Source organism: Elephantulus edwardii, unplaced genomic scaffold (genome assembly GCF_000299155.1).
Source record: "Elephantulus edwardii isolate Elephantulus edwardi_28Jun2011 unplaced genomic scaffold, EleEdw1.0 scaffold00048, whole genome shotgun sequence".
NCBI classification, from domain to species: domain Eukaryota; kingdom Metazoa; phylum Chordata; class Mammalia; order Macroscelidea; family Macroscelididae; genus Elephantulus; species Elephantulus edwardii.
In genome coordinates, this window is record NW_006399798.1 from 16,151,989 (window position 1) to 16,178,245 (window position 26,257).

The 26,257-nt window shown below is 35.9% G+C and overlaps 1 protein-coding gene across 2 annotated transcripts in view; it reads right to left on the reverse strand.

Annotated features, from left to right (window-relative positions):
- Window positions 1-26,257, reverse strand: part of HELZ (helicase with zinc finger) — a 204,882-nt gene that overhangs the window by 108,429 nt on the left and 70,196 nt on the right. The window contains exons 11-15 of one of the 2 annotated variants that reach the window (XM_006886268.1): window positions 23,644-23,911; window positions 16,083-16,416; window positions 13,483-13,613; window positions 7,937-8,116; window positions 7,329-7,430 (exon numbers count right to left, since the gene is read on the reverse strand). In XM_006886268.1, the coding sequence (XP_006886330.1) occupies window positions 7,329-7,430; window positions 7,937-8,116; window positions 13,483-13,613; window positions 16,083-16,416; window positions 23,644-23,911 (1,015 nt within the window). Of the gene's footprint in view, window positions 1-7,328; window positions 7,434-7,936; window positions 8,117-13,482; window positions 13,614-16,082; window positions 16,417-23,643; window positions 23,912-26,257 lie in introns of both variants that reach the window. The other variant, XM_006886267.1, reaches the window with a different exon arrangement.

Genomic DNA, 26,257 nt, shown 5'->3' on the forward strand with positions numbered 1-26,257 from the left:
TATTTCAATGTGAAAGTTTAATTGGGTTTTGGTTTTGTTGGGGTTTTTTTTTCAAATTTAACTCCAGGCAACACTTCCTTGCAGAAAAAAATAACCATTGAAATCTAAGCCTAATTATGAATTATCTGGGGAAGTCACCTCAAATTGACCTCATAAAAACACAAAGCTTAGGATTACACTGATTCTAGGGGAGCTCTGGTGGCCTAGTGGCAAGAAGTTATATACTGCAATCCCAAAGGTACACAGTTCAAATCCACCATATGCTCTGCCGGAGAAGGAGGGATAATTTCCTCCTGTACCAGTCAGATCTGATTTGACAGTACATGCACAAAAAATAATAAAGTAAAATTAAAAAAAAAAAAGATTACACTGATTCTATTTTTCTTAAAAATGTAATGTTCTGTTGTTATTGTTGTGTGCCGTCAAGCTGGAACCAACCCACAGGTGACCTTCCAGCAGGCTTTCAGAGGCAGTACATGGCACAGGAGGAGACTACCCATCCTTCTCCTATGGAGCAGCTGGTGGATTCAAACTGCATGCCTTTGGGATCGCAGCACAAATTCTTACCATGAAGCCAACAGAGCTCCCTCTAGTGCTGATTAAAAGAAGATACTTATGGGTATGGTTTCATTATTTTCTCTGTACATCTAAATTTTCTACCTTTAAAGTATAATATTCCTTAAAAATATTTTTTTAAAACTCAATAGTAAAAATGATACTTTCAAGATGATAGTATACAACGTGACAAGAGTCAAATAATTTACGTATTTTCTACAAACAAAATTTGTATATTCACCTGAATGATGATTATTAAGCAAAGAATAGTCTGATAGTCTTAATTCAATGACATTTTATTCATGTGTTCGATTCATATACAACATCATTCTCTCATTACTGTCAAGATGGAACCAACTCCTAGCTGACCCTCTCATAGACTTTCAGAGGCTGTAAACTGCAAGGAGACTGCACATCTTTCTCCCAAGAAGCCACTGGTGGGTGTGAACTACCTGCCTAGGGATTGGCAATGTGACTCTATACTCACTAGGCCACCAGAGCTTCATAGGGAATATAGAAGTGAAATACATATTACTTAATGCTATTACTTAAGAAGGGAGCCAGGGATGCGGATGGCTGGTGCACTTTGAAGATGTTTCCGGGAAAATTGGAGGGCAAACTAGCAGTGGAGCAGTTTAAGCAAAGGGTTGCTAACCGGCAGGTTTACTCCACAGACAAATGAACTCTGTCCGCTAAGTGCTGATTTCCCAGAACCACATATAGGGATTCATCACCAATAATGGAGTCTCTCTTCCAGGTCACTTAATAATCTAATTGTAATCTAAGAAAAAAGTACATACTAAAACAATATTGTTTCCAACACCTCCATCTCCAGATATTTTAAATTCAACTACTGGTAACGAACAGAATTTTAGACGTTTTAACTGTGTGTTTAAGCATTACTTACTGTATTTACTGTTAATGCTATGAATGTAATCAAAATTGTGAAGACAACAAGCTCTCCATTAGCCTCTTACTCTACAGGTCTTTGGGCTCATACCCAGACACTTAGCGCCCTCTTGTGTTCTCTCCCTTGCATCCTATGACAATTCAGATGAAGGCCATCTCCCCCCCAAATACTCACTCTAATTTTCTTTTGTTCATCTCCCATACCACTCACATTTGTACTCTACTGCCTGTTATGTTATTCGTAAGTAATTAATCTGAGTTCAACAACAAAAATGTACCAATACATAATGCTCACAGACTCTGTAGGTTTTCTATTTCTAGGAAATACAACTGTAAGCTAACTTTAATATAAAAATACAGGTGTGATTTTCAGTTGCCGTCCAATCAGTTCCAAGTCAATGTTACTCTATCTACCACAGAACAAAACGCTGCCTGGTACACAGTCGTTGCTCTGAGCCTACCGCTGTACCCACTGCTGAGCATCTCTGTGGTGGAGGTCAATTTGTCAAGATGGCTTTCCTAGTCCACTGGCTGGGACTTTCACCACATGGTCAAGTGGGAATGTGCAAGAAAGGTGTGTAGACTTCTGATGATGGGAGCAGTTAATGTCGCCATCCTGCCGGGCCTAAAGCTAGCTGACTGAGAGGCAGAGGTAGGAAGAGAGAATGCAGCCTGTACTGTTTAGGGTCACAGATATTCCTGAACAGGACAGAGACAGGCTGAGACAACACAGCAGCAGTGGTAACTCCAAGACCACCCTGAGACAGAGGTGACTGGAGCTTCTGCCCTGTGGAGCCAGAGGCCTTAGCCCACACTTGCTGGTGGATTGGCAGAGCAGAGGCTGTAATGGGCAAGACTAAAACAACTTTGTAACACTGACCTGAAGCCATGCAGCTGTGGATCAAAGGGCTAGTAAGCCGACTTGAGAAGCTGTCAGGCCTGAAGGATTGTCCTAATTCCAACCTGAATTTGTAACCTGTTAATTTTCCTAATAAACTACATAATCTCTGGTATGATCTGAGTTCTCTGTGGTCACTGCAATGAAGTGGACCAAAAAAGCAGAGTAGTAAGAGCCCTGGCAGGGACAGTTGGCGCTAGAATTGGTAAAAGTAGGTCCCAGGAGTGTGGGGTTTTGTCTGAAGCAGTTCTGTGCTGTAGATGTCGTTAAGAAGCACTGTTCCCACTAAAAGAAGCAGTGTAGATCTACTAGTCAAAGTAGGATGGAGGGCATTGCCTTTGTGGACTCACAGGCCAGTTGATCGTGGTATTCCCTAAAACTATGGTACCAAGATTCTGGAAACCACAATTAACTTTTTAGTACTTTAAAAAGGTCATTTGTTTTTGTTGTTTTTTTTTTTAAAAAAGGTCATTTGTAAATGCAGTATTTTGTTTGAAATCTTGATTGCTGTTTCTATGGGTGTTAATTACAGAACCAAATAAAGCAGAATCTCTGACTATCTTGAGTATTTTCTCAGTTAATCATGGTGCTGCTTATCAGTTTAGTTTTAAGGATTTCTTTCCCCCTCTGTTAAGCTGTGATTCCTATTGAAAGCTATAGTCATTGATCTTCACCAGAAAGATGTAAATGTAGGGTAAAATAAAGAAAACATTTGGAGAAGCCAGGCTTTTGAAAACTGTATCTGAATATATTTAAGTGCTGTTTGGTTTGGGTTTGGTTTTTCATTGTAGACTAAGTGAATATATATTTAAGTTTTTGTTTTTAATTGGTTGGGTTTTGCTTCTTTTTTCATTTTAGATTACTGTGGAGATTTCTAAGAGTTGACATTTTCTGCTGAAGGACAAATTCCGGTTTCTAAAACTATACACATCTACAGTGAAGTGTTACTACCTCGTCCATGGACTCTACACACTAGAGTTAGAGCCTCTAAGTGTCACATAAAAAAGCAAAGATCACTGCTCAAAAGGACGTATTTTAATGATTATCAACAACTACTCTAGGGCAGATTTAAGGGAGTTCTAATCTATTGTCTTCACCCCAAATACATACTAAATTACAATTGAGATTGTCAAGTTTCCAATATAACACAGAAAAAGTCTTTATTCTGTCTCTCCCAACAAAAAAAAACAAGCAAAAATTTAAGTTATCTCAATTAAAGAGAGAACACTCAGAGCAAACAATGCTATCAAACATCTATGATCAATTGATATTTTACTAGAGTATTGAATCCATTCTATGGGGAAAGAAGATTTTCTTTAATAAATGGTGCTGAAAAAATTGGATTTCCAAGTGCAGAAAAATGAAGTAGGTTCTATGCCTCATAACATAACAAAAAACAAAATCAAAATTAATTAAGGAGCTAAATGCACAAATCAAAAGCATAAAATTCTAAGAACAGGAAAAACATTGTTAGGCTTAGCTTAGAACAATGGATGATCTAAATTAATAATGACAGAAGAAAAGCAACAAAAGAGAAAATTAATAAATGAGCCCTCAAAAGAATGAAAAACTTTTGTTCATCAGAAGACTTTACAAAAAAATAAATACACACACACACACACACACACACACACACACACATTAATATTGCCTGGGAAATTATCTTTGGAAACTATGTATCTGATCAGAACCCATTAAATGACCAAAAACATATACAACAACAACAACATAAACACAAATAATGAAAAAATAGGCAAAGGATTTAGTTATTTCAGCAAAGACAATATTCAAATGGCCATCAAACACATGGGAAAAAACTGTTCAGAATTATTAACCACCCTAGAGATGATAAAGACTTATGCACAAATGTACACATTAACACAAGAGCCAAAAAACAAACCTAAAAGCCTATCGAAAGAAAATGGATAACCTAATTGTGGTACTCAGTCAAGAGGAGAAACAAAGTCTTGCTATCTGCTACAGTATGGATGGCACTTGAAGACATTTTGCTGAGTGGTACAGCCAATCATAAAAGGGCAAATAGAAGCAGTCCTCAGAATAGAGCAGGGAAACATTGTATGGTTCAAAATCAGGAAAGAAGTACATCAGGGATGCATCCTGTCTCCCTACCTATTCAATCTATATAAAGAACAGCATGGCTTTATGAGGAGGAATGTGGCATCAGGATTGGAGGAAGACTCATCAACAACCGATATTATGCAGATGATACAACCTTGCTTGCTGAAACCAAGGAGGACCTGAAGCGCTTGCTGTAGAAGGTCAAGGACTGTAGTCTTCAATATGGATTGAAGTTTAACATCAAGAAGAAAAATATTCTCACCACTGGGCCAACTGGAAGCACCATGATAGATGGAGAAGAGACTGAGATTGTTAACAATTACAGCTTGCTCAGCTCCACAATCAACGCTCTTAAAACCAGCAGTCAACAAATCAAAAGACAAACTGCATGGGGAAAAAAATCTGCTGTCAATGACTTCTCCAGAGTACTGAAAAGCCACGACATCAGTCAAGAGACTAAGGTGCGCCTAATCCAGGCCACGGTCTTTCCAATTATTTACTATGTATCAAAAACCTCGCCAATGACAAAGGATGACAGAAGAAGAATCGATGCCTTTGAATTGTGGTGCTGGAGAAGAGTCTTGAATATACCACGGACAACCAAGAAAACAAATTTCTCCTTCGACGCTAGCATTCTGAAGCTCCATCTCACATACTCTGGGCACATGGCCCGGAGAGACCAGTCCTTGGAGAAGGACATCATGCTCAGAAGGGTGGAAGGACAGGCAGAAGAGGAAGTTCTGGATGAGATGGACTGATACAGTAACTGGGGCAATGGGGGTTGGTGTATCAAAATTAATGATACTGGTTCCGGACAGGGCAGGATTCAGAACTGCTGTACATAGGGTCACTATGAGTTGCAGGCTACTCGACAGCACATAACAACAAGAAGAGTTATATAAATAAGGCGAAACAACAACAACAAAAAACAAACAAACAAAACCCAAAAAGATGCCAACATTTAGTAGTAGTGACCAGGGACAATGGACGGGAGAAAAGGTGGGTAAACTATTACCGATAAAATGCACTCGTTACAGGTTGGATTGTAGAGACAATTGCTGCAACTGCTGTCTATAAATTGTACACTGTAAAAAGTGTCCTGACAAAAGCTGTGTGATAGAGTATCTGTTTGCATACAACCAAATTCCTCACAAAATTTAGAGATTTAGGGTCACACGGTATCAAGAAGCATCCCAATTAACTGGTTTAATAATGTTTAGATTCTGTTCTACACCTTCTAGTTAATTTTTAAGTACTTGGGGTCTTAAAAGTTTGCAAGGAGCCATCCAAGGTACAACCAGTTTCTATTCGTTTAAAGCAAAAGAGAAAGAAGTCAGGAATAAGAGAGCTGAACTAGATGGTGCCCAGCAATTATTACCAAACATGCTGGTCACAGAGTCCACAGAGAAATCCTGACCTCGATTTTCCAGAGCAACAATATCCCCTCAAGTCATCTCAAAATCAAACACTAGTTTAGTTTCGCTTGTAAAGAATGTCTCCTTGAGCATTATGCCCTTTTAAGAGCTACGTATAAGGGATCAAAGTGACAACATCAACTCAAAAGACAAGACAAGAAACCTAGGGGGCAATGATTTCAAGTTAAAGAAAGAGGAAGAACTTTGAAAAGAGAAGATGAGGATGCTGTAAAAGAACACAATCAACATCACTACGCAGAATGCAATGAATTGCTGTATGTTTTGCAGCGTATAAAAATGCTAGCTAACCAGTTTTCACTTATGAACTAAAAGAACTAGAATCTAATTAACTCTTGATAAATTCATCCACTGATGAATCTGAAGCACATTCTCATTTATAATGACTGAATTTTATATGCTCTTTTCTTATTAAATACAACTGTGTTCTATTTAAAATGATGTTTCTGGCTTTATCTCTTAGAAGAAACCAAAATACAGCACAAAAACCTGTGTGTTAACTAGCCATATTACTTTTTTCTTTTTTGTTCTTTTTATGAGATTCTAATATCATTCAAATGGTTTTCATCACGGTTTATTAAAGACTTAAGCAGCATAATCTCATTTTTCCATGCCTGGGCTAAACTAGAAATAAAAGTTAGTGAGTTATGATTCAAATGTGAAATTAGAAATTAATTTGTAAATAATAATTGTACTCAAACCAGTATAGGGCATGACATATTAATTAGTGTGTAAAATGGCAAAACGAAACATTCTTTTATTAATGAAAGAAAGTGGTATGTATAGGAACCATTTAATGATTCTTTATGTTTTCTGAAGAAAAGGATTTTTATTCCTCCACAACCCTGTGTTGAAGCATGTTTCATGTCCCTATACACTCAAAAAATCTTTCTATAAAAACTTAAAATTTTCTTTGACACTCTAACTACTAAATGATATCAAAGAGCTGCAAACATCAATCACTAAATTTTGTTGCAGAAAATATTTTTAACATTTTATGTTTATCTAATGCACTTTCTGTAAAATAAAATGTATGCTCAGTCAAAATTTTATTTTCCCAGAAAACTGTCACTGTGTGACCAGTCTAACATGCTACATGTGCTAGATTTTCAATTATATTAAATTTTATTTAAATATTGATATTATTTTATCATTTAAATATTGGTATCATTTCATCATAGTAACTCTTAGATAAGTATCAATCTGATCAGACTAACATTTTTTATATTCAAAACTTAAAAAAGGATGTCTTTATTTAATATTTAATAACTGCAAAATCAAAATAGTTGTTTTTTTTCCTCTTATTTAAATACTTTCTTCAACAAGTATATTCTTCAACTGTCAATGCACAATTTAAAGATTTAGTATTCCCAAGGTTACTAATATCTTTATAGACACCTTTTCTTAAGAATAATAAAGTATAATATAGATACGTAATAAGCCTTAAGAAATACCTGAGAGGTCTTGCCTGGGGATTGCCTGCTTCTACATATGGATGTAAATAATCCTTTATGTAGAGGTCAGCAGCACTATTAGAATGGGTGCAAATGAGAATCCTGCTGAAATAAATGGTGCAAATAAAAAAAATGATAAAACACAAAACTATTCAAGCAATATAATATAAAAAAAAAGCAGTGGCCATCTTAACATTATACATTTTCCTCCATCAATTCAATTATCTCCAACATAGGAAGCCTTTATGAGGCTAGGAGGCTACTGTTACTCCTTAAGATAAAAAGGACGTAAATTCCCCAAAATTACCTTCCATTCTACTATACAAAAAAGTTCTTTTTTAAAAAAAAAACCCAACTCATTTAACTTATATAGTAATTTCTTACTCAACCTCGAGTTGTGATAGCTATTTACATACTAACTTTCTCTCCATTAACAGTGTTTCAAAACTATGTTCTAAAAGAACCCAGATTTTGGTGCTTAAGGGTTTTTTGGTTTAATTTTTTAAGAGCTGGACAATAACTGCCTTGCTTGCCCTCACTGTGTACTTAGAACAAGAACAGAGTTATGACCTACTAATTCAACAGGAATACACATACCACCGTCTCACCTAGTCTCCTGCTGCTGCAGTATGTGCTTGACCGCCTGAGCTAGAGTGAAAGTTTTGCCTGTCCCATAGGGACCGATGATAAGCACAGGCGGCAGGTGTATTGAAAGTGGAGTTGTGATGGCCAGTACAGCTTCTTTCTGCTTTGCATTCAGTCGAGGATCCAACTGCTCATCCCACTGTCTGTTGAAAATTTTTAAAAACAGGTTATTTTAAACAGGCCCAACACATACTTATCTACCCTGAATGTCACTGAATATTTAGAATAAAATGATGAAGCCTCTACAAAGGTTAGTAAACATTTTCTCTGCCATCCAAAAGTAAGAGTATATCTATGAAATTTTTTGCAAGCCAAAATGGGCTAACCAGAACAAGCAACCAGCATTCATTTATATAGGAAATATTTTCTAAGTGTTTTTAGACTCCCAAATCTACCAGGTCATACCAAAAAATCAAACAAAACAACATGTGAACATCTAGAATAAGACCAGCATCTATGTGATCAGGGACACAGTTCAAAGTACAAGGGCTTGGCGCTGGGCAGCTGTGTGTTGTTCTTGACACCACCACACTGGGTTGAGGTGTACGCTACCTCTTCAACAAAACAACTGCTGAACGCTCATTTCCCCTTTTATCAGAAAAGTGAAAATACTGTTTGAATTTTGTTGTTATTAGCCAAACAAGGTAGGTCATTTGTAAGAATGAAGTGGTATAAAGTGAACTTTTGAAAAGGTAAGAAACCTGTACTTACTTAATATTTGGGGTTTGGTTTGTTTGTTTGTTTAAAAAAATGAAACAGCAGTCTGTGCAGTGGGTTTATCACATAGATGCACCAGTAACACTTTCTGGGTAACACTGTCAGGGTAGTGAACACCTGTTACAGCACACAAATGCCTACAGTAATGCGATCTATCTTACTCGTGTTCCTACTATGACTTGGCTACATTTTGAAGACTTTAAATGGACAGCAGATGCTGAAAGGGATCAGACCAAGTGGAGAAGCAGCAGCATTCTTTCTTAGAACTACACTTAACATTCAAAATATCACAACAACTATGGTAAAAATGCAAAGGATGTGAACTGAAATAGGAAGGGTGGGTGAAAAGATTCCTAGAAAATTTGCAATCTAATTTCTGCCAAAATAATGACACTGTGACTTCTGTGGGACTATGCCCACTTAAATCAGAAGCTTGTTATGTTCAGAAAATTGACTTAACATTTTAAAATTTTTAAACATTTTATCTAATGTTAAATTGTGACAGATGCAAACAAAATTCTCCTAAAAATATTAAAATTTGGAGGACAGTTTTTTTCCTATATAAACATGCCACCATTTATTTTTCTGAAATCTGAAATGTAAAATTTTTAAAGAGAGTTTTAAATAAAAATTAAACAGTTATAGTGGAGTTCCTGGAAGCGCCAGCATTCTGCTAGAGTCCTTCAGCTCTGTCACTAATTCCATATATGCCCTCAATCAGTAAGTGAGGATTATTTCTCTTAGATGATCTCTAAATACACATCTAAGTTCAGATGTAATACATGTGGAAGACCATGTGCACTGGTTATCCTAAAACCATTTACAACACCTTTTCCTCTGTCTCCTACTGTAGAGGCCGGGGTGGAGGTGGGGGGTGGGGAGCGGGGTGTCATGATGGCTGTGTGTTACTGAGCTGATGATTCCAGAGACCAGGATGGTAAAACATCTTGTATCTTAGCCTACTCAGCTGAAGAATGAATATGTATCAATGGATTAACTTCCCCACACAAAAAATAATAATGATGCCTTCCAAGAAGAAAGCCCTTCTTGTCCTTTCAACTCACTGGAATGAGTTGTGGTAAAAAAATTACCAGCAGCCATCACAGAATCATGAGGCAAACGAGCATGGAAAGGAAAAGCAGCCTGTTCCAGAAGGGAGAGGTAAGGAAGGTCTCCTGGCCCTTAATGGCACCGCTGAGTCCCCACACCAGTCTTAAATCTCTAATTGTTCAAGCCATAATTAGTTGGGTAAACAGTTGCTTGCATACATACCTGGTCACTAGGATGCTATGATATTTAGCCACAATGGTTTTAACTGCTGTTGTTAGGTGCCATCGAGTTCGTTCCAACCATAACAGCCCTATGCACAACAGAACGAAACCCTGTCTGACCCTGAGCCATCCACACAATACAACTAGTACTCTAAGACATAATACTACTCACACTGGATGGTAATGTTGAAAATCAGATGAAATCACAAACAGAAAAAAAAATTTTAGGACACCACTGAGTAACTCGTGTTCAATTTATGTCAGCCTCTATTAGAGAATTTTCTAGTGATCTGAAGAAATGAAAACTTACATACTTGGTGAGAAAAAGTTCACAAAAACTTTTAAAAACTCACAACACCTGGTCAGCAAAATGTTAAAAAAAATTAGGCAGAAAAAGACCACAATCAAACTCCAGCCTTACAGTTTCAGGTAGAAGGAAGCTGTGGGGGTGCAGTCCCCAAGGCGGTATTTCTGTGGTGATTCCAAGTCACTACTGGTTCCACAGGACAATGACCGGCTATCGCCTGCCGTGTGACTCATGTCTGAGAAAACCCACTGGAGGATGAGTTACGAGTTGGCGCCCACTCAACAGCAATGAGTTTTTACGTGGCCTCCTCGGCAGGTAGTCATGCTGCCACACTCAGAGGCAGGCAATTCAGATTCACCAGTCACTCCTCAGGGTGAAATGGACAATCTCCTCCCATTCCCTTTACAGCCTCTGAAAATTCACCACAGGTCAGCTAGGAGTAGGTTCCAATTTGACAGCAATGAGTTTGTGGTTTTATTGAGTAATAGTTTGGGGTTTTCAAGAAGTTAGCAATGAGGTAAAATGCAACAGTATCAGAACTTCTTCACTGAGAGAGCTCATTTTGTTTATCAATTGTTTCAAAGTAAATAAATGCTTCAGAACAGATCTAAAATTGTACAATACCAGCTATCTGCAGTTTCTGGCCACAGGCAAACCTTTTTAGAAAGCCAATGAGTAAAAGATACTGTATTAACTTACTGCACTACCTGCTTAATCAAAGAAAGATTTCTAGTATGCATGTTGAGAAGATTCACCTATAATTTTCACAATTTAAAGTAATGAAAAATAGTCTCTTCAAGTGCATTCTGAATAAAATCCTTTTCACTCCTGAGCCAATTTAATTGAGTTTCTCCCCTGATCTACTGCTCTGTCATCATTAATTTGTAGCCTACAAACTCAGCTCAAGAATAATTTATTTATCCATATCCCGATTTATCCCAGAAAATATTTTAAAGGGCTTATGAGCATGTTTCTATACCAGGTACCTTTTCATACTTAGATAAATTACAGCCTCATAGCACTTTTCTTTTTGGTTCTGATGGGTTTTTGAAAGAGCTTTTGGCTAGTTGGCATTTTTTATTGTTACTCTTGCAGCTAACACTGGTATTCAGTAGTACTTTACTACACTAATTATATACAACCTCATTTTAGAAGTGTGCAGATCACATGAAGACCTAACAATTTACTGGCATGGTCTCACATTTGGAAACTAAATTTTCCTGTTTAAATATGAAATCCTTGTAAATGTAATAAATTTGTCCTAAGCCCCGCTAGAGATTTTTAAATATATATGGTCTTGTCCTTTAAAAGGCCAAGTCTAGTGAATATAGTAAAGATGTATGCAACTGGTAATAATTAATTCAAGGAAAATCATTCCTGAACTTAGCCTACTACGTAATAGGTTCTCAACCAATTATTTGTTGAAATAATGACATGGAAGGGTCAAATTCATCCACTTGAACATGACAGCACTTGAAATGAATAAAATCCTAAAGGACAGTTGTGTTGGTTTTGTTGTGTTTTTTTTAATACTGGGAAAAGATCATTTCAGGAAAAGAAAATTACTTAAACAAACAAACAAAAAAAAAATAGGATAGAGCAAATTAAAACTCAAGTTAAATTTGTATTGCCAAAGCACGAGCATTTAAGAGGAGGAATGTGTTAAACAGAAAGCAGTGAAGAAAACCTGAAAAGATAATGCTGGAAAGCTATGTGAACGAGACCACAAAGCAGACCTTTTTACAAGGCTGTCCAGACCTGATCTACATATCCAGAAAAAGCCCTTAGAGATCTGTTAGCGAGGAAATGACATGATTATTTTAGAAAACTAACTCAGGAAGAACTAAGCGGTAAGGATCAGAGAACAGTGACCCAGATGGCAGAAGGGACCAACCGAAGGGCCTCTGCAACAGCAGCATTAAACACTGGCTCTCTGAATGAAGAGACAGGGAGCGATGCAGGGGAGGTGGCTCAGAGAAAAAGTGAAACAATGCCATCAGACTTTGACAAGTCGCACATTGCTGACTACTTTTCAAGAAAAGTAGTGAAAAACAAATTGCAGAGTGAATAAATAAGAATACTACAAATATATAGATTATTTCCCCTGACAACTTTAAAAGTAAAAGGAAGAACATGATAGGGTAGTAAAAGTAAGAAATTATTTGGTTTTATGTTACAAGGATATTCTGTTGCATCCTGCTCTCTGGACCAGGAGAAAGGGAATGTGAAGGGAAGGAATTTATGTCGCTTCTGAATGTGGTCAATTATATTGCCCTCCTGATCCTCTGTGCTCACTTCTCCCCCTTGTCTGCTAGCCAGAGGTCACTAGGATAGGCCTTGGAAACTACCTATTGAAGATACCAGTGTCTCCTTCAATCCTGGATAAGGCCACCCACCATGACTGAACTGACAAAAGCAGTAAATAGACCTCTACTCTAAAGAGCTGCTCTGATGAAATTTAAAAAGAAACGTGGAATGAGCTTCTGATAGACCCCCAAGGCGATTCAATCCAATGATAATGATAAAAATAAAGCTGCAGTCATAGAACTATCACTGCTGTCTATTCATGAAACAAAACAAAGTACCTTATCATTTAATTACATGTGAAGCCATGCCAAGAATTTAAGCAGAGCAATTATTTACACACCCATTAATTTGAAAGCAATATTCATTAGCTCAAAAGGTATAGCAGTACCTTCCAGGATGCTTTCTCCATTTTTCTGAATTGCAAACCTGTCTTCTATATTCAAATTAACCATTTAAAAAATCTTAGAAAGGTCCTAGTTTTTCTATTACTCAGAAATATATCTCAGTGCTGCTGAGTAAAACAACAGAATTTGTCTAAACTCTGAGGTAAAATTAATAAATACAGATGATGAACCACAAATGTTTCTATTCTATTACTATTCCCTTTTCATAACTAACAAATTGTCCCTTGAAGAGCACCACAAGTTTATTATTCACGTATCCTTGAGTTATTACAACAGTGAGTCATGATAATGGGAGAGGAAAACTCGGAAAAGGAGGCAGAGAATGGCTGCACAACTTGAAAAATGAAAGCACTGTCACTGGATTATACATGCAAAAACTGAATTGTTGTGTATATCTCAACAACAAAGTAAATTTTTTTTTAACATATGCCTGAGTTATTTGATACATGTACTCAATTTAGCATGAACACAATTTCCTTTAATGAGAGCCTTCCTTTGTATACCTGTTGGGACTCCAAGGTATAGTGGGAGTCATAGTGATGTCTGGAAACAAAACCCCATTGTCCTTGATCCTGTCTAGTGCATAATGCATTTCACAGAGGGGCAGGCGATTTAATTGAAACTGAAGTTCAACCTGAAACAGACACACAAAGAAATTGCTTTAATAAAGAATTGAAATTAGTATTAATAGCTGAAGTTCACCAGACTATTTTGTGGAAACATTAAGGTGGACATGTTTAGGGTTTCTTTTAAAGTGGAATCACATTCTAAAAATAGTCATTCATGATAGTATTTGTCTTGTATACCTAGTACCAGGTGCTATAAAAAGCAATCCACGTGCATCATCTCACTTAATGATCTGTTGGATGCTGTATGTGTGTGTTATCTTCACTTTACATGTAAAAAACCCAAGGGACCTGTATAGTATTTAACCTCTACTATCAGAAGTGAAGTAACTTTTCAGAGTTAAGAAAATGTTAGGAGTGTTAATTATTACTGAAACTTCAATTCCTAAAAGAACAATTTATCCAACACTTTCAAGTCTTCTACAAGACCATAATAGCAGTAATATGATTAAAAAAAATCTTGCAACTGAAAATATAATTACTTAAATAAGTTGGCATTCATCTACATATGTTTCCTTTATAATTTTTACAAATTCTTTTATTCCTGGACCAATTAAATGTCTCTCTTACTGCACCTGGATTTAAATACATATGACATTCAACATGTGACATCACATTAACTTTCTCTTGCTTTCCCTTTATTTTTATTTGAAAGGAAAAGTTAACATATATTAGATTTTAATTCAATTATATACATATATTTTATTTTGCCGTTAAAAACCCATCACATACATTTTTCCAATATTAATTAAAACAGATGAAAATAATTATAATATTTCATCAATATAAAGTATGTTGTCTTTCTATTTCCTCAACTGATCTTCATTTTTCTTTTCCTCTCCCTCCCTTCCAATCTCTGGAAATTATCCAAAATTAATTTTGTGCATAAACATGTTCTTTGTTTTCTGTATAAGCATTAAGTTAAAGAAATTTGACATCTTGTTTACAGTAAGTAAAATATAACAGAAATTTTATGGTAATCACCCTATTTTTATTCCTGAGGCTACAATTATCTTTTCTCTGTTTTAATTTTGGGGAACTTTTTTCATTTTTTAATTGTGGTATAACTTTCATCCAACAAAATGCACAATCCTATGCCTACAGCTTAATATACTCTACAAATGGCTACATCTGTAACTACCACCTAGGTAGAGTTATAAGATAAAATACAAGATTCCCAACTGAATTTCAGATAAACAATAAATAATATTTTGTATGTACATACTTAACAATGTGCTTAATAAAAAAAATATTCATTATTTATTTTAAAATCTAACTTAACTGTATTTTTATTTGCTAAGTCTGGCGACTCTCTACAAGGGTCAAGTTTCAGAATATTTTTTCTATCATCCCAGAGGGTTTCCACATGCCCTTTCCGAGGCAAAATCTACCCTCAAAATGCAGTGTTGTGCTCACCTCCCACTACAGGCTAATTGGGTAACTATTCCTGGCTTGGAAGCTCATACACTGTATTTTCACACAAATAGTATGTTTAACTTTTTTCAACTATTCTTTCTATCAATATATTTTCATAAGCATACTATGCTAATTTTAACATGTGAAAAACTAGCATGTTATCTTGGGGAGAGAGCTGAGTTGGCAGAAATAGATGTCCTCTGTGTAAAAAGAATCGCAGTAAGTAGAATCCTGTATTAAGTTGACTTTTTTTGGTAACACGTATTTTTTTTGTGTCTGGTTTCTTTTCTTTCATATTGTGTCTGTGAGGTTTACCCATGATGCTCCATGTAATGGTAGTTTGTTCTTTCTCTTTGCTATATAGTATTTCACGACATAAACATAGCACAAATTCCTTTATATTAAAATAAACTGATTCTAATTTCATAAAGTATAATGAAATAGAACAAAAGATGGTGTTACTTGACAGTTCACTAACGTGACCTGTAAGAATGCCAAAAATCTGTTTAAAATAAGAATTTTCAAATATGCAAGATGGAGTTAAATTATCTAAGGCCACCATCTCTCTGAAGAAGGGATTCAAGAAACTCAAGGCACCTGAGAAATCTCTCTCCAATGATTAAAAACCTATCTAAATTATGGCATGATGATTCACCATGCATGAAGAACAATCACTAAGATGTATGCTTAGAAAATAAAACTGTTTACCTTTCTATTAAATATGGCAGCTTCAGTACACAGTTTATCTATAAACCCACAAAGAGAACAGGACTGGCTACAACTGCAGCTGAGAGATATCACAGGACGATAACTTAATTTCCTTTCACATGTTGTTGTTGTTGTTGTAATCAGAAAACTAAATGATATGCGAAACCAGAACACTTTAGATGTTTCTTAGAGTTGAATCTCTTTTCTCTGGAGTTAGCAGATGTACAATGCCACTCACCAGAGAAACCCTTCAAAGTGCTTTATATGATAAAAGAAGGAAAACCAATCAAAAGCTGACCCTCTAAGAGAGATTACAGATAACCACAGTGAAACTGCTACACTTCAAAACCTACCTGTGTGTCACAATCAGGTCGCAGATTAAGTTCTTCACAGCATTCCCTGGATAGCCTTAAAAATATATATTCTTTTGTTTTTTCTTCAATAGTAGCTTCATAAACCTTCTCTTTGGTTCCCTGGGTCTGCACTAATTTTTCTTTAGGGACTGGTAATAAATAAACAGCATTGACTTTGGTCATCACCAGTCGTCCAGCCAAAGTATCTTCAGAAAGTGTTTTAGTAAGCTTAAAACGGCCAAATAATTGTCCATTCTGAGCATACTTTGCACCTCCAGAAACTCCAGTGAGCATGAAGCTTGCTAGAATCTGCAATTGCACTTTAAGGTTGAACCTGGATCAAAAATGTAAAAAAAAAAAAAGTTTGAAAATTTTACATTCAAAATACAACACCTAATGATCCTTTTCATGTTGGTTCACGAGAATGAGGAGTGGGTGTTCATGCTTCTGGATGACATGTGCCACCCTTAAACCCTTTTATGACATTACCCGTCTCACATGGAAAAAAAAAACCAAAAACAAAAAAACCAAAATAAAAAAAAACACCACACCTAGAGGAGTAATACAAAACAAGTAAGTAGAAACCTATCAAAAATTAAAATTTCCTATTAGTTCTGTTCCATGAGTTACAAACTATACACTAGCTTCCTGGTTTAATACAAACTGCAGCCAACAAGTAATATTTTAATAAACTCCCACAAAATTACTTCAGAGGCATTTATTTTTAAAAAGGGGCATATTAAATCTTGAGGAAGATGTGTACACATTCAAAAAAGTCTGCATACTTAGAATAAGTAAATTTTTAACAAAATGGACTATTATTTATTAATTACTAGGTGTTTTTCTCACACCACTTGGACAATTAAAGGTTTAAAATCACATGGAATCAGAAATAGATGTACTTCACTGGATAAATGATTTTTATTAATCTGACTGCTTTGCAAGTAAATCTTATCAAAGGAGTGTAACCATGAAATTTCACTTTCAACAACACTAATAAGTATCTTTCAGAATATCTTTTTCTTTACAGCTACACTGAGGCAGCTACATACAGGACTACACAAAGAGACGTGAAGGCCACCTTATCAGCAGTCATTCAAGGCTCCAGGTGCAAATGTTAGCATCAGAGAGAACATGTACGCCAAATGATTCATTTACATAGTCGGGAAATAAGAAGTAAAAGAAAGATTCAGACATCGGCAGCTCTTCTCCTTTGTCCATCTGAAGTCAAACTGGAACTGCCCGTCTGACCCTCCACTGCATTTCTGAGACTATGAATCACAGGGAAGGAGAGACCCATCTTCCTCCCACGGAGCTGCTTGTAGATTTGAACTGTCAGAGAGGTATGGATTCGGGTAGCAATGCAACTCCCTAAAGATTGTTTTAAAAATCTGGATAAACAAAAAAAATTTGCTTCGACTATCGAGTTGTGGAGAAGCCTACTCTACGATAGTATGAGTCAACTTCTCTAGTTACAGATCTTCTCTTCTATACATTATAGAAAGAGGGTCTTATCCATTGTTAAAGAATAAGTTTAAAGACATACATTTCTTTAATGGAAATATTTATATTGCTTACAGTATTACAGAAGCCAAGTACTATATTACATTACAATTATAAGTTATCATGTGTATACTTTAAAGTAAAAAATTACCAAAAAATTACAAAGGTATATAAATATTTTTTACAGAAATAAAATATTCAAGGAAAACAACACATCCGAAGAGCAAGCTGTGCATGCAGTCTTACAAATCTCCTTCCTAAATTAAAAATCCATTTACAATAGAAGACTTAAGATTCAAAAAAAGATATCTAAATACATACTAAAGATAATATTTAGTAATATGATGTTTTGAAGAAAAATACTAATTCCACTTATGTGGAACTTTTCAAAATTGCAGTGTATTTATTTATCTATTCTCTCGGCAGATTTCACTAGATCACAGATTATAGAAGAGGGAATTTTTTTAAAAAGCACAGTGCCTACTATCCAGTTATGTTTGACTCTTGTAAAGACTAGATATGCATTGTTATGTTGATTGTGGTCGAGTTGAGCATGACTCTTAGTGACCCTGTGAACAAAAGGCCTAGAGTCCTTCTGTAACTATCGTCATTTATCAGAGTTCACAGTGTTTCCGGAGGCATGTTGTTTAGGAAGTGGATGCCACTAAAATGAATGTGAAAACAAAGTATACTCTACTCTAAAGCTCACATATAATCTATGTTTACTTTCTTCTTTATAAAATATGCTTCAAAAAAGGAACCGAAAACTTACTCATGTTTTCAAATACAAAATTAAATTGTTCATTGTCTCTTAGTTCCCACATAATATAAATGTGATGTGAGGTCATTAAAGCTTTCTAAGAAGGGAAAAGATTGTCTAGGGCACACTCGCGAGTCACAGAGGACCTCACATATAATCTATGTTTACTTTCTTCTTTATAAAATATGCTTCAAAAAAGGAACCGAAAACGTACTCATGTTTTCAAATATAAAATTAAATTTTTCATTGTCTCTTAGTTCCCACATAATATAAATGTGATGTGAGGTCATTAAAGCTTTCTAAGAAGGGAAAAGATTGTCTAGGGCACACTCGCGAGTCACAGAGGACCTCCTTATTGCAAAAGTCAGTCTACAATTTCCAGGGTTCACCACTACCACCATTTTAGAACCACTCTGCCTTGTGCTTAAATTCCTATTCCATGGGGTTCTTGAAGTCCTACTTTCCTATTTCCCTCTTAACCCCTTTAGTTCTCTTTCACTTCTATTTACCAGTCCTGTTCTTATTCACTCTCCCTCTCAGATTGCTCACCTCAACTCATAGCTGTAAATACAACTGTCGGGCAGGCACTTTAATGTCCTACAAATGCAATCTATGTATGTAAAACTCAACTGCCATTCAATCTCTCCATGTGTTGCTTCCAAATCCATTCTCTCATGCATTATACAATTAAAGAACTGTAGCTCATTAACCTAGAATTCGGACCAATACTCAAGCGGTCCTCTTCTCCATCCCTCCCTCCAACCGTCCTCCCCACTCACACAACCACCAAGCTCTGCTGCTCCTGTTGCTGGTGCTGCTGTTTCCGTTTCAGTTTGTAACGACTAACAGAACCAAACACTGGCCAGACTTACGCCATCCTCACTATCACGTTTGTGGCCGAGCCCACGTGCTGCATCAATCCTTCTCAGTGAGGGTCTTCCCCAACTCACCTGCATGGCCCTGACAATACCAACAACATATTTAACATGGGGTACCAAACTCTAAGTTAACTTCTTGTCTCAGATCTCTTCTCCAAACCACCAAGAGCATCTCTGTAAAATTGACATCTGATATTGCGCAGCTTCCTCTAAAGAGAACTGTTAAGCAGTCCATCATCTCTCACTATGCTCTGATCACGTGAAGGGGTCCACATGACAACTATAATGGTCAAAGTGCAGTGTCTCCTAAAAACCTAGGCTCTCACCTGCACATCCTGCTTCCTTTAATAAATCACCCTTGTCCTACTTTTTAACCTGGCAACATTCATCTGTTTTTCAAATTACAGCCTTTTTTTTTTTTTTGCTCCAAAAGCCATCACCTGACACTACTCCTCCCCACTTACCTGGGGTGGCCATGACACAGTGGGGTCCTCTAACACAGATAACCGTACTGCAGTAGAGCCCAACATTTCTGTCTGCCTCCTCCACCAGATTAGCAAACACCTGCCTTACAGGCAAGGCACTAGGAAGCCAAAGTACTACCTTGTTTGCTTCAGAAACAGCATCGACCAGCCTGGATCCTAGCATTTGAGCACTCAATAACTCTGTTCATTGAATTAATTTTACATTTGTATAATAGTCTCATTTTTTTTCTCTTAAGTTACTTAATCCCAACTCAACCACTTCATATTATTGACTAATAAATTCTAAAAATTCTGTAATATATTTCTCAGCTGAGGCACTATATTAAAAAGCTGGACTGTTAAATCTAGTTTTGAATCGCCCATTCCAAAACCTCTGATTACAATTTAGCATGCACAAAAAACTAACCTCATCATTTTAGAACAAGAGAATCCCCTTGTGACAGGCATACTTTTCAACTAAAATGAACACTAAAGACATGAGAAAAGTAAAAGTCTAAGAAACAGGGTGTGTTTATTCATTACATGCACAAAATGCAGCATCACAGACTTTCTAGCAGAACATCCTATAGCTAATACTTTTTATTCAAATGAAAAATCATCTTTCCATTGTTGTTACATGCAGATTTTGAAATAAATTTCAAATCTTACATAATTTCTAATGTTACAGGAAAATGAAGATTAGAAGCAAATCACATTTTCAAACTGAAAATCAGACTTCTAATGAATGAGAAATGGGCCTCTTTCAATCTTAACAATAATTATATCTCTTTTGTGTTGAATGTAACTTTATTAAACATTTCAAGGATAAACAGAAATCATATGACATGAAATTCACTAACTATGTGAGTAACAAAAAGCCAGTCAAAGTTATAAGATCACTTTGGGTTTACTGAAATAGAACAATGACATCCAAGGTAAGCCCATCTATGCCAACCCATCTTAATGAAGAATGGTACATCTCCGTACTAACTCCTGCAGTTAGCTATGGAGAGCCCACACCTCAAAATCAGATATGTCACTGTGCAGTTAAATAAATGTAATAGCTTCTGCTAAGGTAAATTTCTTTTGAAAATGTGTGTCTTGGAATCAAACTGGCTCCATTTCACGGTAGAATTGTTGATGAATACACATCAACCTGTGGCTGAAGAAACAACAGACACAACCAGAAAGCAGGGTTTTCCTCAGTAGCACTTTCTGAAATTTAAATTAAATGCAGTATTGTCTTTACCATCTGCAGAGAGTTCACACTAAACTGTAACGTACGAAATTTTAACTGCTTTGAAAAATCATTTTCTTCTTTAAAAAATAAATGCACACACCTGATTAATAAATCTAGCCCCAAGCAAAAGTAAACTGTCTATTCTTGAGAGTCTTCATTTAATCAATTTTCAAGGAAGGATTGCAAATATGACTGTAAAAACATGTTACAATCCTTTAATATCAAAAGGCTCCCTTGATGTTACTTTCATGATTAGGATATTCTGCTTCAATTAAAAACTTCACAGATGACTGATAAACTCTCATGACCTTGGGAAATATCCTATCAAGCATGTATCAGGGTTATTAAGTCACAAAGAGATAATTTCACTGTACAAGAAATACACTTAATACTGCTAGTATATAGCCCAATCAGTTAGAAAGGTCCATTTAGCCATACAATTGCTTTCTGTCTTCAAATTGGGTCTTAATCTACACAAAATATTCTTTACAATTCTAATGGTGATTTGAAATTGCTTTGAAGACTGGTATTGATTGAGCAGACAAGCAAAAATGGCCCAATCAGACACACTAGAGAAAAACTGAGAGTCAAATCCAATCTCCAGCCCATTTTCATGGGGTCCTGAATTAAGAGTTAAGCCTAAAAAGATGGCATGAGGCAAAGACTCAATGAGGTCCACAAAGCCTGAAATGTTTACTGCTTGATCCTTTAACAGAAAAAGCTCATCTCAAAACTAGAGCATAGCTTAGTAGCTGTATACAGACCTCTTCAAAATTCATTTTTTAAACTATCTTATTTGTGCTATTTGTGCTTAAAAATTCAAGTCCAAAGGGGAGCTCTGGTGGCCTAGGGGCAAGGAGCTGCAACTACAATCCCAGAGGCAAACGGTTCGGATCCACCAAATGCTCTGCCGGGGAAGGAGGGACAATCTCCTCCTGTACCAGTCAGATCTGATTTGACGGTACACGCACACAAAAATAATAAAATTTTTTTTTAAAAAAAAAAAATCAAGCCCAAAAAAATGCTCAAATTTATTTTTAGAAATTATTCAATTAATCAAATGTCTTAAACTTAACAAAAAGGCATATTACATTTAAAGGGCAAAGAAGGAGGCAAAATAATTTTTTCTCAACAACATAAAAAAATTGTGCCAAGAACTTAAAAAATCTTTACAAATGATATCTGTTACATAGATATGCTTATGGAGGTCCTTTGAGGAGTTTGATCACTAGCAGAATTTTGCGTGCCTGTAAGTTTATCAGTTTTTAGAAATACTTCACTACATTCTACAAACCTGTCATATTGAAAAGTGTAATTTACCAGCCTTCAAATCCAGGTTACCTTTGGGAGTGAGTACACTGGAAATTTTCCAGAAGCCTCTGGCATAGTAAGTACCTGCCACACATTGGACATGAAGCAATAAATTCTCATTTCTCTCTTTTCCAATCCCTAAAAGCATTACTGTATTTAGTATATATTACATCAAAATTGATCTTGTTTATATTCAATTGGTAAATATTCTTGAGTCAATAACCAAAATCAAATTTTCAAAAGACTGAAACCAGAGAAAGCAAGCCCAGATGTCCCTCTGAAAACCACCACATTATCTTACCAGTGTCTTTTCCATGTCTGTACTCTGTCTCACTGCACAAACCTCTTTTCACAGATAACAGCACTTTAACATCACCATTATCAAGTATTCCAACTGGTGATATACCTGTTTCCTTTGTATTCCATTACTTTTTCTTATTCTAACAGTAATCTGTGGTCATTGCAGAACATTTCAAAAGCAGAGAGAACTACTTAGAACATGACCATCTACCTTTATCTCTTTTAAACCTTTTACATGCAAACCTATAAATATGTATTTGTATATGGATATAGACAAAAAAGAATTGAAGTGGCAAGCTTTTATAACTAGCATAGTTTCTCTAATATTTTACAAGCAATTTTACTTTATTAAATATTCTTTAAGCACATAATTTTAATATTTCTATAACATTTGATCTTACGGCTAAAACCATAATTTATTTAATTTCACTATTTTGTGAAAGACATTTGTTACAGTTCTCTATCTTCATCTCAGATTGCTAACAACAGGATAAATCTCTCTAAGCAGAATCCCCTTAAGGAGCTCTGGTGGCCTAATGGCAAGGAACTGCAGTGTGCAAAGGTGCACGGTAGTGCCGATCCCCCAGCTACTTCATGGGAGAAAAACAGGGGGTCTCCTCTCATGTGGTTTACAGCCTCTGAAAACCCACTGGAGCTATGAGTTGGTTCCAACTCAACAGCACATAGCAACAACAAGAAGGGCAGTAACTACATCAAAATGTCCAAGCTTAAAAAAAAATGTCCAAGTTTCCAGAACGGCTCAGGTTTTCTAGGAGCCCTTCCTCCTCTAGGGATCTCCTCTCCTCTCCACCTCCTCCATCAAAGAGCAGAGAGCACGTATTTCTGTTCCCACCAAAGCTTTTGTTACCTAGCAGAAACCTAGTAAGGCCTTGTGGAAATTAAGTATGAAAGACTAGGGATCGCAAGATTAGGAAGACACCGGTCTTACCTTTAGAAGCTCTTATTTAAAGATAAAGCACAACTAGTGTGTAACCCTTTTATGTTCCTGTTTTCAACTTAGGCAAAGCTCCACTTTAAAAATCACAAAATCCCGTCCAAAAGGGAGATGAAAACACAAATTAGAAGAGCTTCCAAAGTAACTTACTTGCTGACTTCTTTATACTGGGCTATTTCCTCAATATAGAGGAGGTCATGCAGCCGTGACTGATAGTTGTTCTTGGTCAAGGATTTGTCTAAAACCGACTGAGTAAATAGCTGGTCAGCAGAGAGAGGAATTTGGTATCTGACAAGAAGGCTCTTCTCCAAATCAGTAGTTTCATTAGGCTCAAAATCTACAATAGTTTTCGAAGAAGAATCCCAACGCTTAGCTGTGGTTACTAGTTGCTGTCTTGCATGCATCAGGTATTCAAGATCTAAATAGAAACAAACAAACAAAATTGATAGAGGAGTGAAACTCATAAAAAGTGAAATGCAAATAAGGCATAACACATTTTAGTAGGAAAACTGAACATGCTAGAGCTAAAATTCTCGATAATGATACAAAAGCCAATTCGACAAGAATTTTCCCCTGTATCAGAAACATTTTAACAAAACAACATAGTTGTTCATACAAAAAAATCTCCCCTACCTCCAGATCAGGCTAGGACATACCAGAAATAGTTATTAATCTTTTAAAAATACAGATTAATATTTTGAAGTTAACTCATCAGTTAAAAGAGAAATCTAATCTGCAGGAAGAACATAGAATAAATTCATTAGACCAATTCTATGAAGCCTTAATCCCTCCTCTGATTACTATTACTTAACTTGCCCAAGTATAAAAATAATAAAAAACTTTCAAAGGTTATATCATTAGTTTCTGGGCTGGGGAATAAAAAACAGTGAAAGTTTCTGATAATCAACCTCCTATAAGCAAAAATACTTTAGAAAATATTCATTGTTCATTCCACATTGAAAATATGATGCAATGTTATCATTCAAATACAACTAATCCAGTGTAACCTCCACGAAGTTAACTTGAAAGTAGGGAACAATGATAGTTCAAGTTCTGACAGCTCTCGAAATTATGTCAAAGCCACTGTACCATTAATTCTGAGCACTAGCCAGACTCACTCTGTCTACAGTACATAGCACTCTTCTATGGATAAAACATCCATGTACCTATAAAAACAGAAATTAAACCCCCTGGGCAGGGGTGGGACAGGATGTTGTCTGAATAATTCATTAAACCAAGATCCTGGTTTTAAGACAGTATACATTGAAAAGATGGCTTGACAACTCCAGTTGAAATTTTAGGAAAGAAATTTTGTAAAGTTTAGGCAAAGATCAGTTAGGCTTCAAAGCCAAGTTCCTTTGTACTACCATGTAGTATGAGCACAATGCACAGCTGCCACGTCTTTCTTACTGAGAGATTTTGTATTTACAATGTTATCTTTACTCTGTTAAGTATATAAATACAGTCATAAACTAGAAGAAATTTCTCAGTATTAGCAGATAATCTATGGCAAATATCAATGAAAAGTAAATGGACAAAGGCACTAATTTCTAATTTCTGCTCCTTGAAGAATTTTTTTTTATTTTTCAAATCACAGTACAAGTATCATTAGAATCATCTAGATGTAACAATGGTCTATTAAAAATCTTCATTTTAAAGCATTTTGAAAGAGATGTTATTGCTGTTGTGTACCATCAAGTCAGAACCGATCTACAAATGACCCTCTAGCTGGTTTTCAGAGGCAGCAAATTACACAGCAGACTGTCCATCTTTGTCCTGGGTGCAGCTGGTGGGTTCAAATCATGTACCACTGCATTACCAGCCCAATTTCTTGAGAATGATCAATTTTTATAAGAGCCTCACAAGAAATGTTTCAAAGGAAAGCAAGCACAGTTTCTTCCTAAGTCACTCCAAATTTGGGTCCTGCCTGTTCATTGATTAGGTCATAGTTATTTAAAAAAAAAAAAAAAAACCACACACAAAACTTCAATTATACAACCACTGATACATCTAAAACAGATTATACCACTAGTAAAGGTGGTGGTGATTGTTATATGCCATTGAGTCACCTGTGACTCATAGTAAGCCTATGTACAACAGCCCTAAGTAAAGATTAGATGTTAATAATAACTAATATGCTAGTAATAACAAAATAACAAGTATGAATATAATTTTCTTCCCTGAGTCAGAAGTCAGGAAGAGTATCATTATCACCACTGGAGCCAATTAACCAGCCCTTAAAGAATAAATAAAAAGTAACTGCTACATAACATTAGAGAATAAATATGTAACAAAAGGATTTCTAACTATTACTTGGGAAGCATTAGAAATGAAAACAATAAAACCAAAGGTATTATCCTTAAGTTGATTCGAACTCAGAACCTGTAAGAACAATGCAGAACTGCCCCTCGAGTTTTCAAAGCTAAACATCTTTTCCGAAGCAGACTGCCACATCTTTTCTTCCACAGAGTGGCTGGTGGGTTTGAACTGCTGACTTTCAGTTAACAGTCAAATGCTTTTATACCACCAGGAGTCCTTGTTAAGCCTTGGGAAACTGCATTTCTTAATTTTAAATAGGCTGTGGAATTAAAACCTAGATCAGTATTACATTAACATGCTTTAAAAAGTTATTTATTACTCCTGACTGATGTTTAAGTAGTCAGGACAATAACAAATCCAAAGGAGTCATGTTCCTGTGAAAAACTTTTCACATTAGCTATAAATTATATAGACAGAATTCTATAGCAAGTCTTTCTATTTGGGG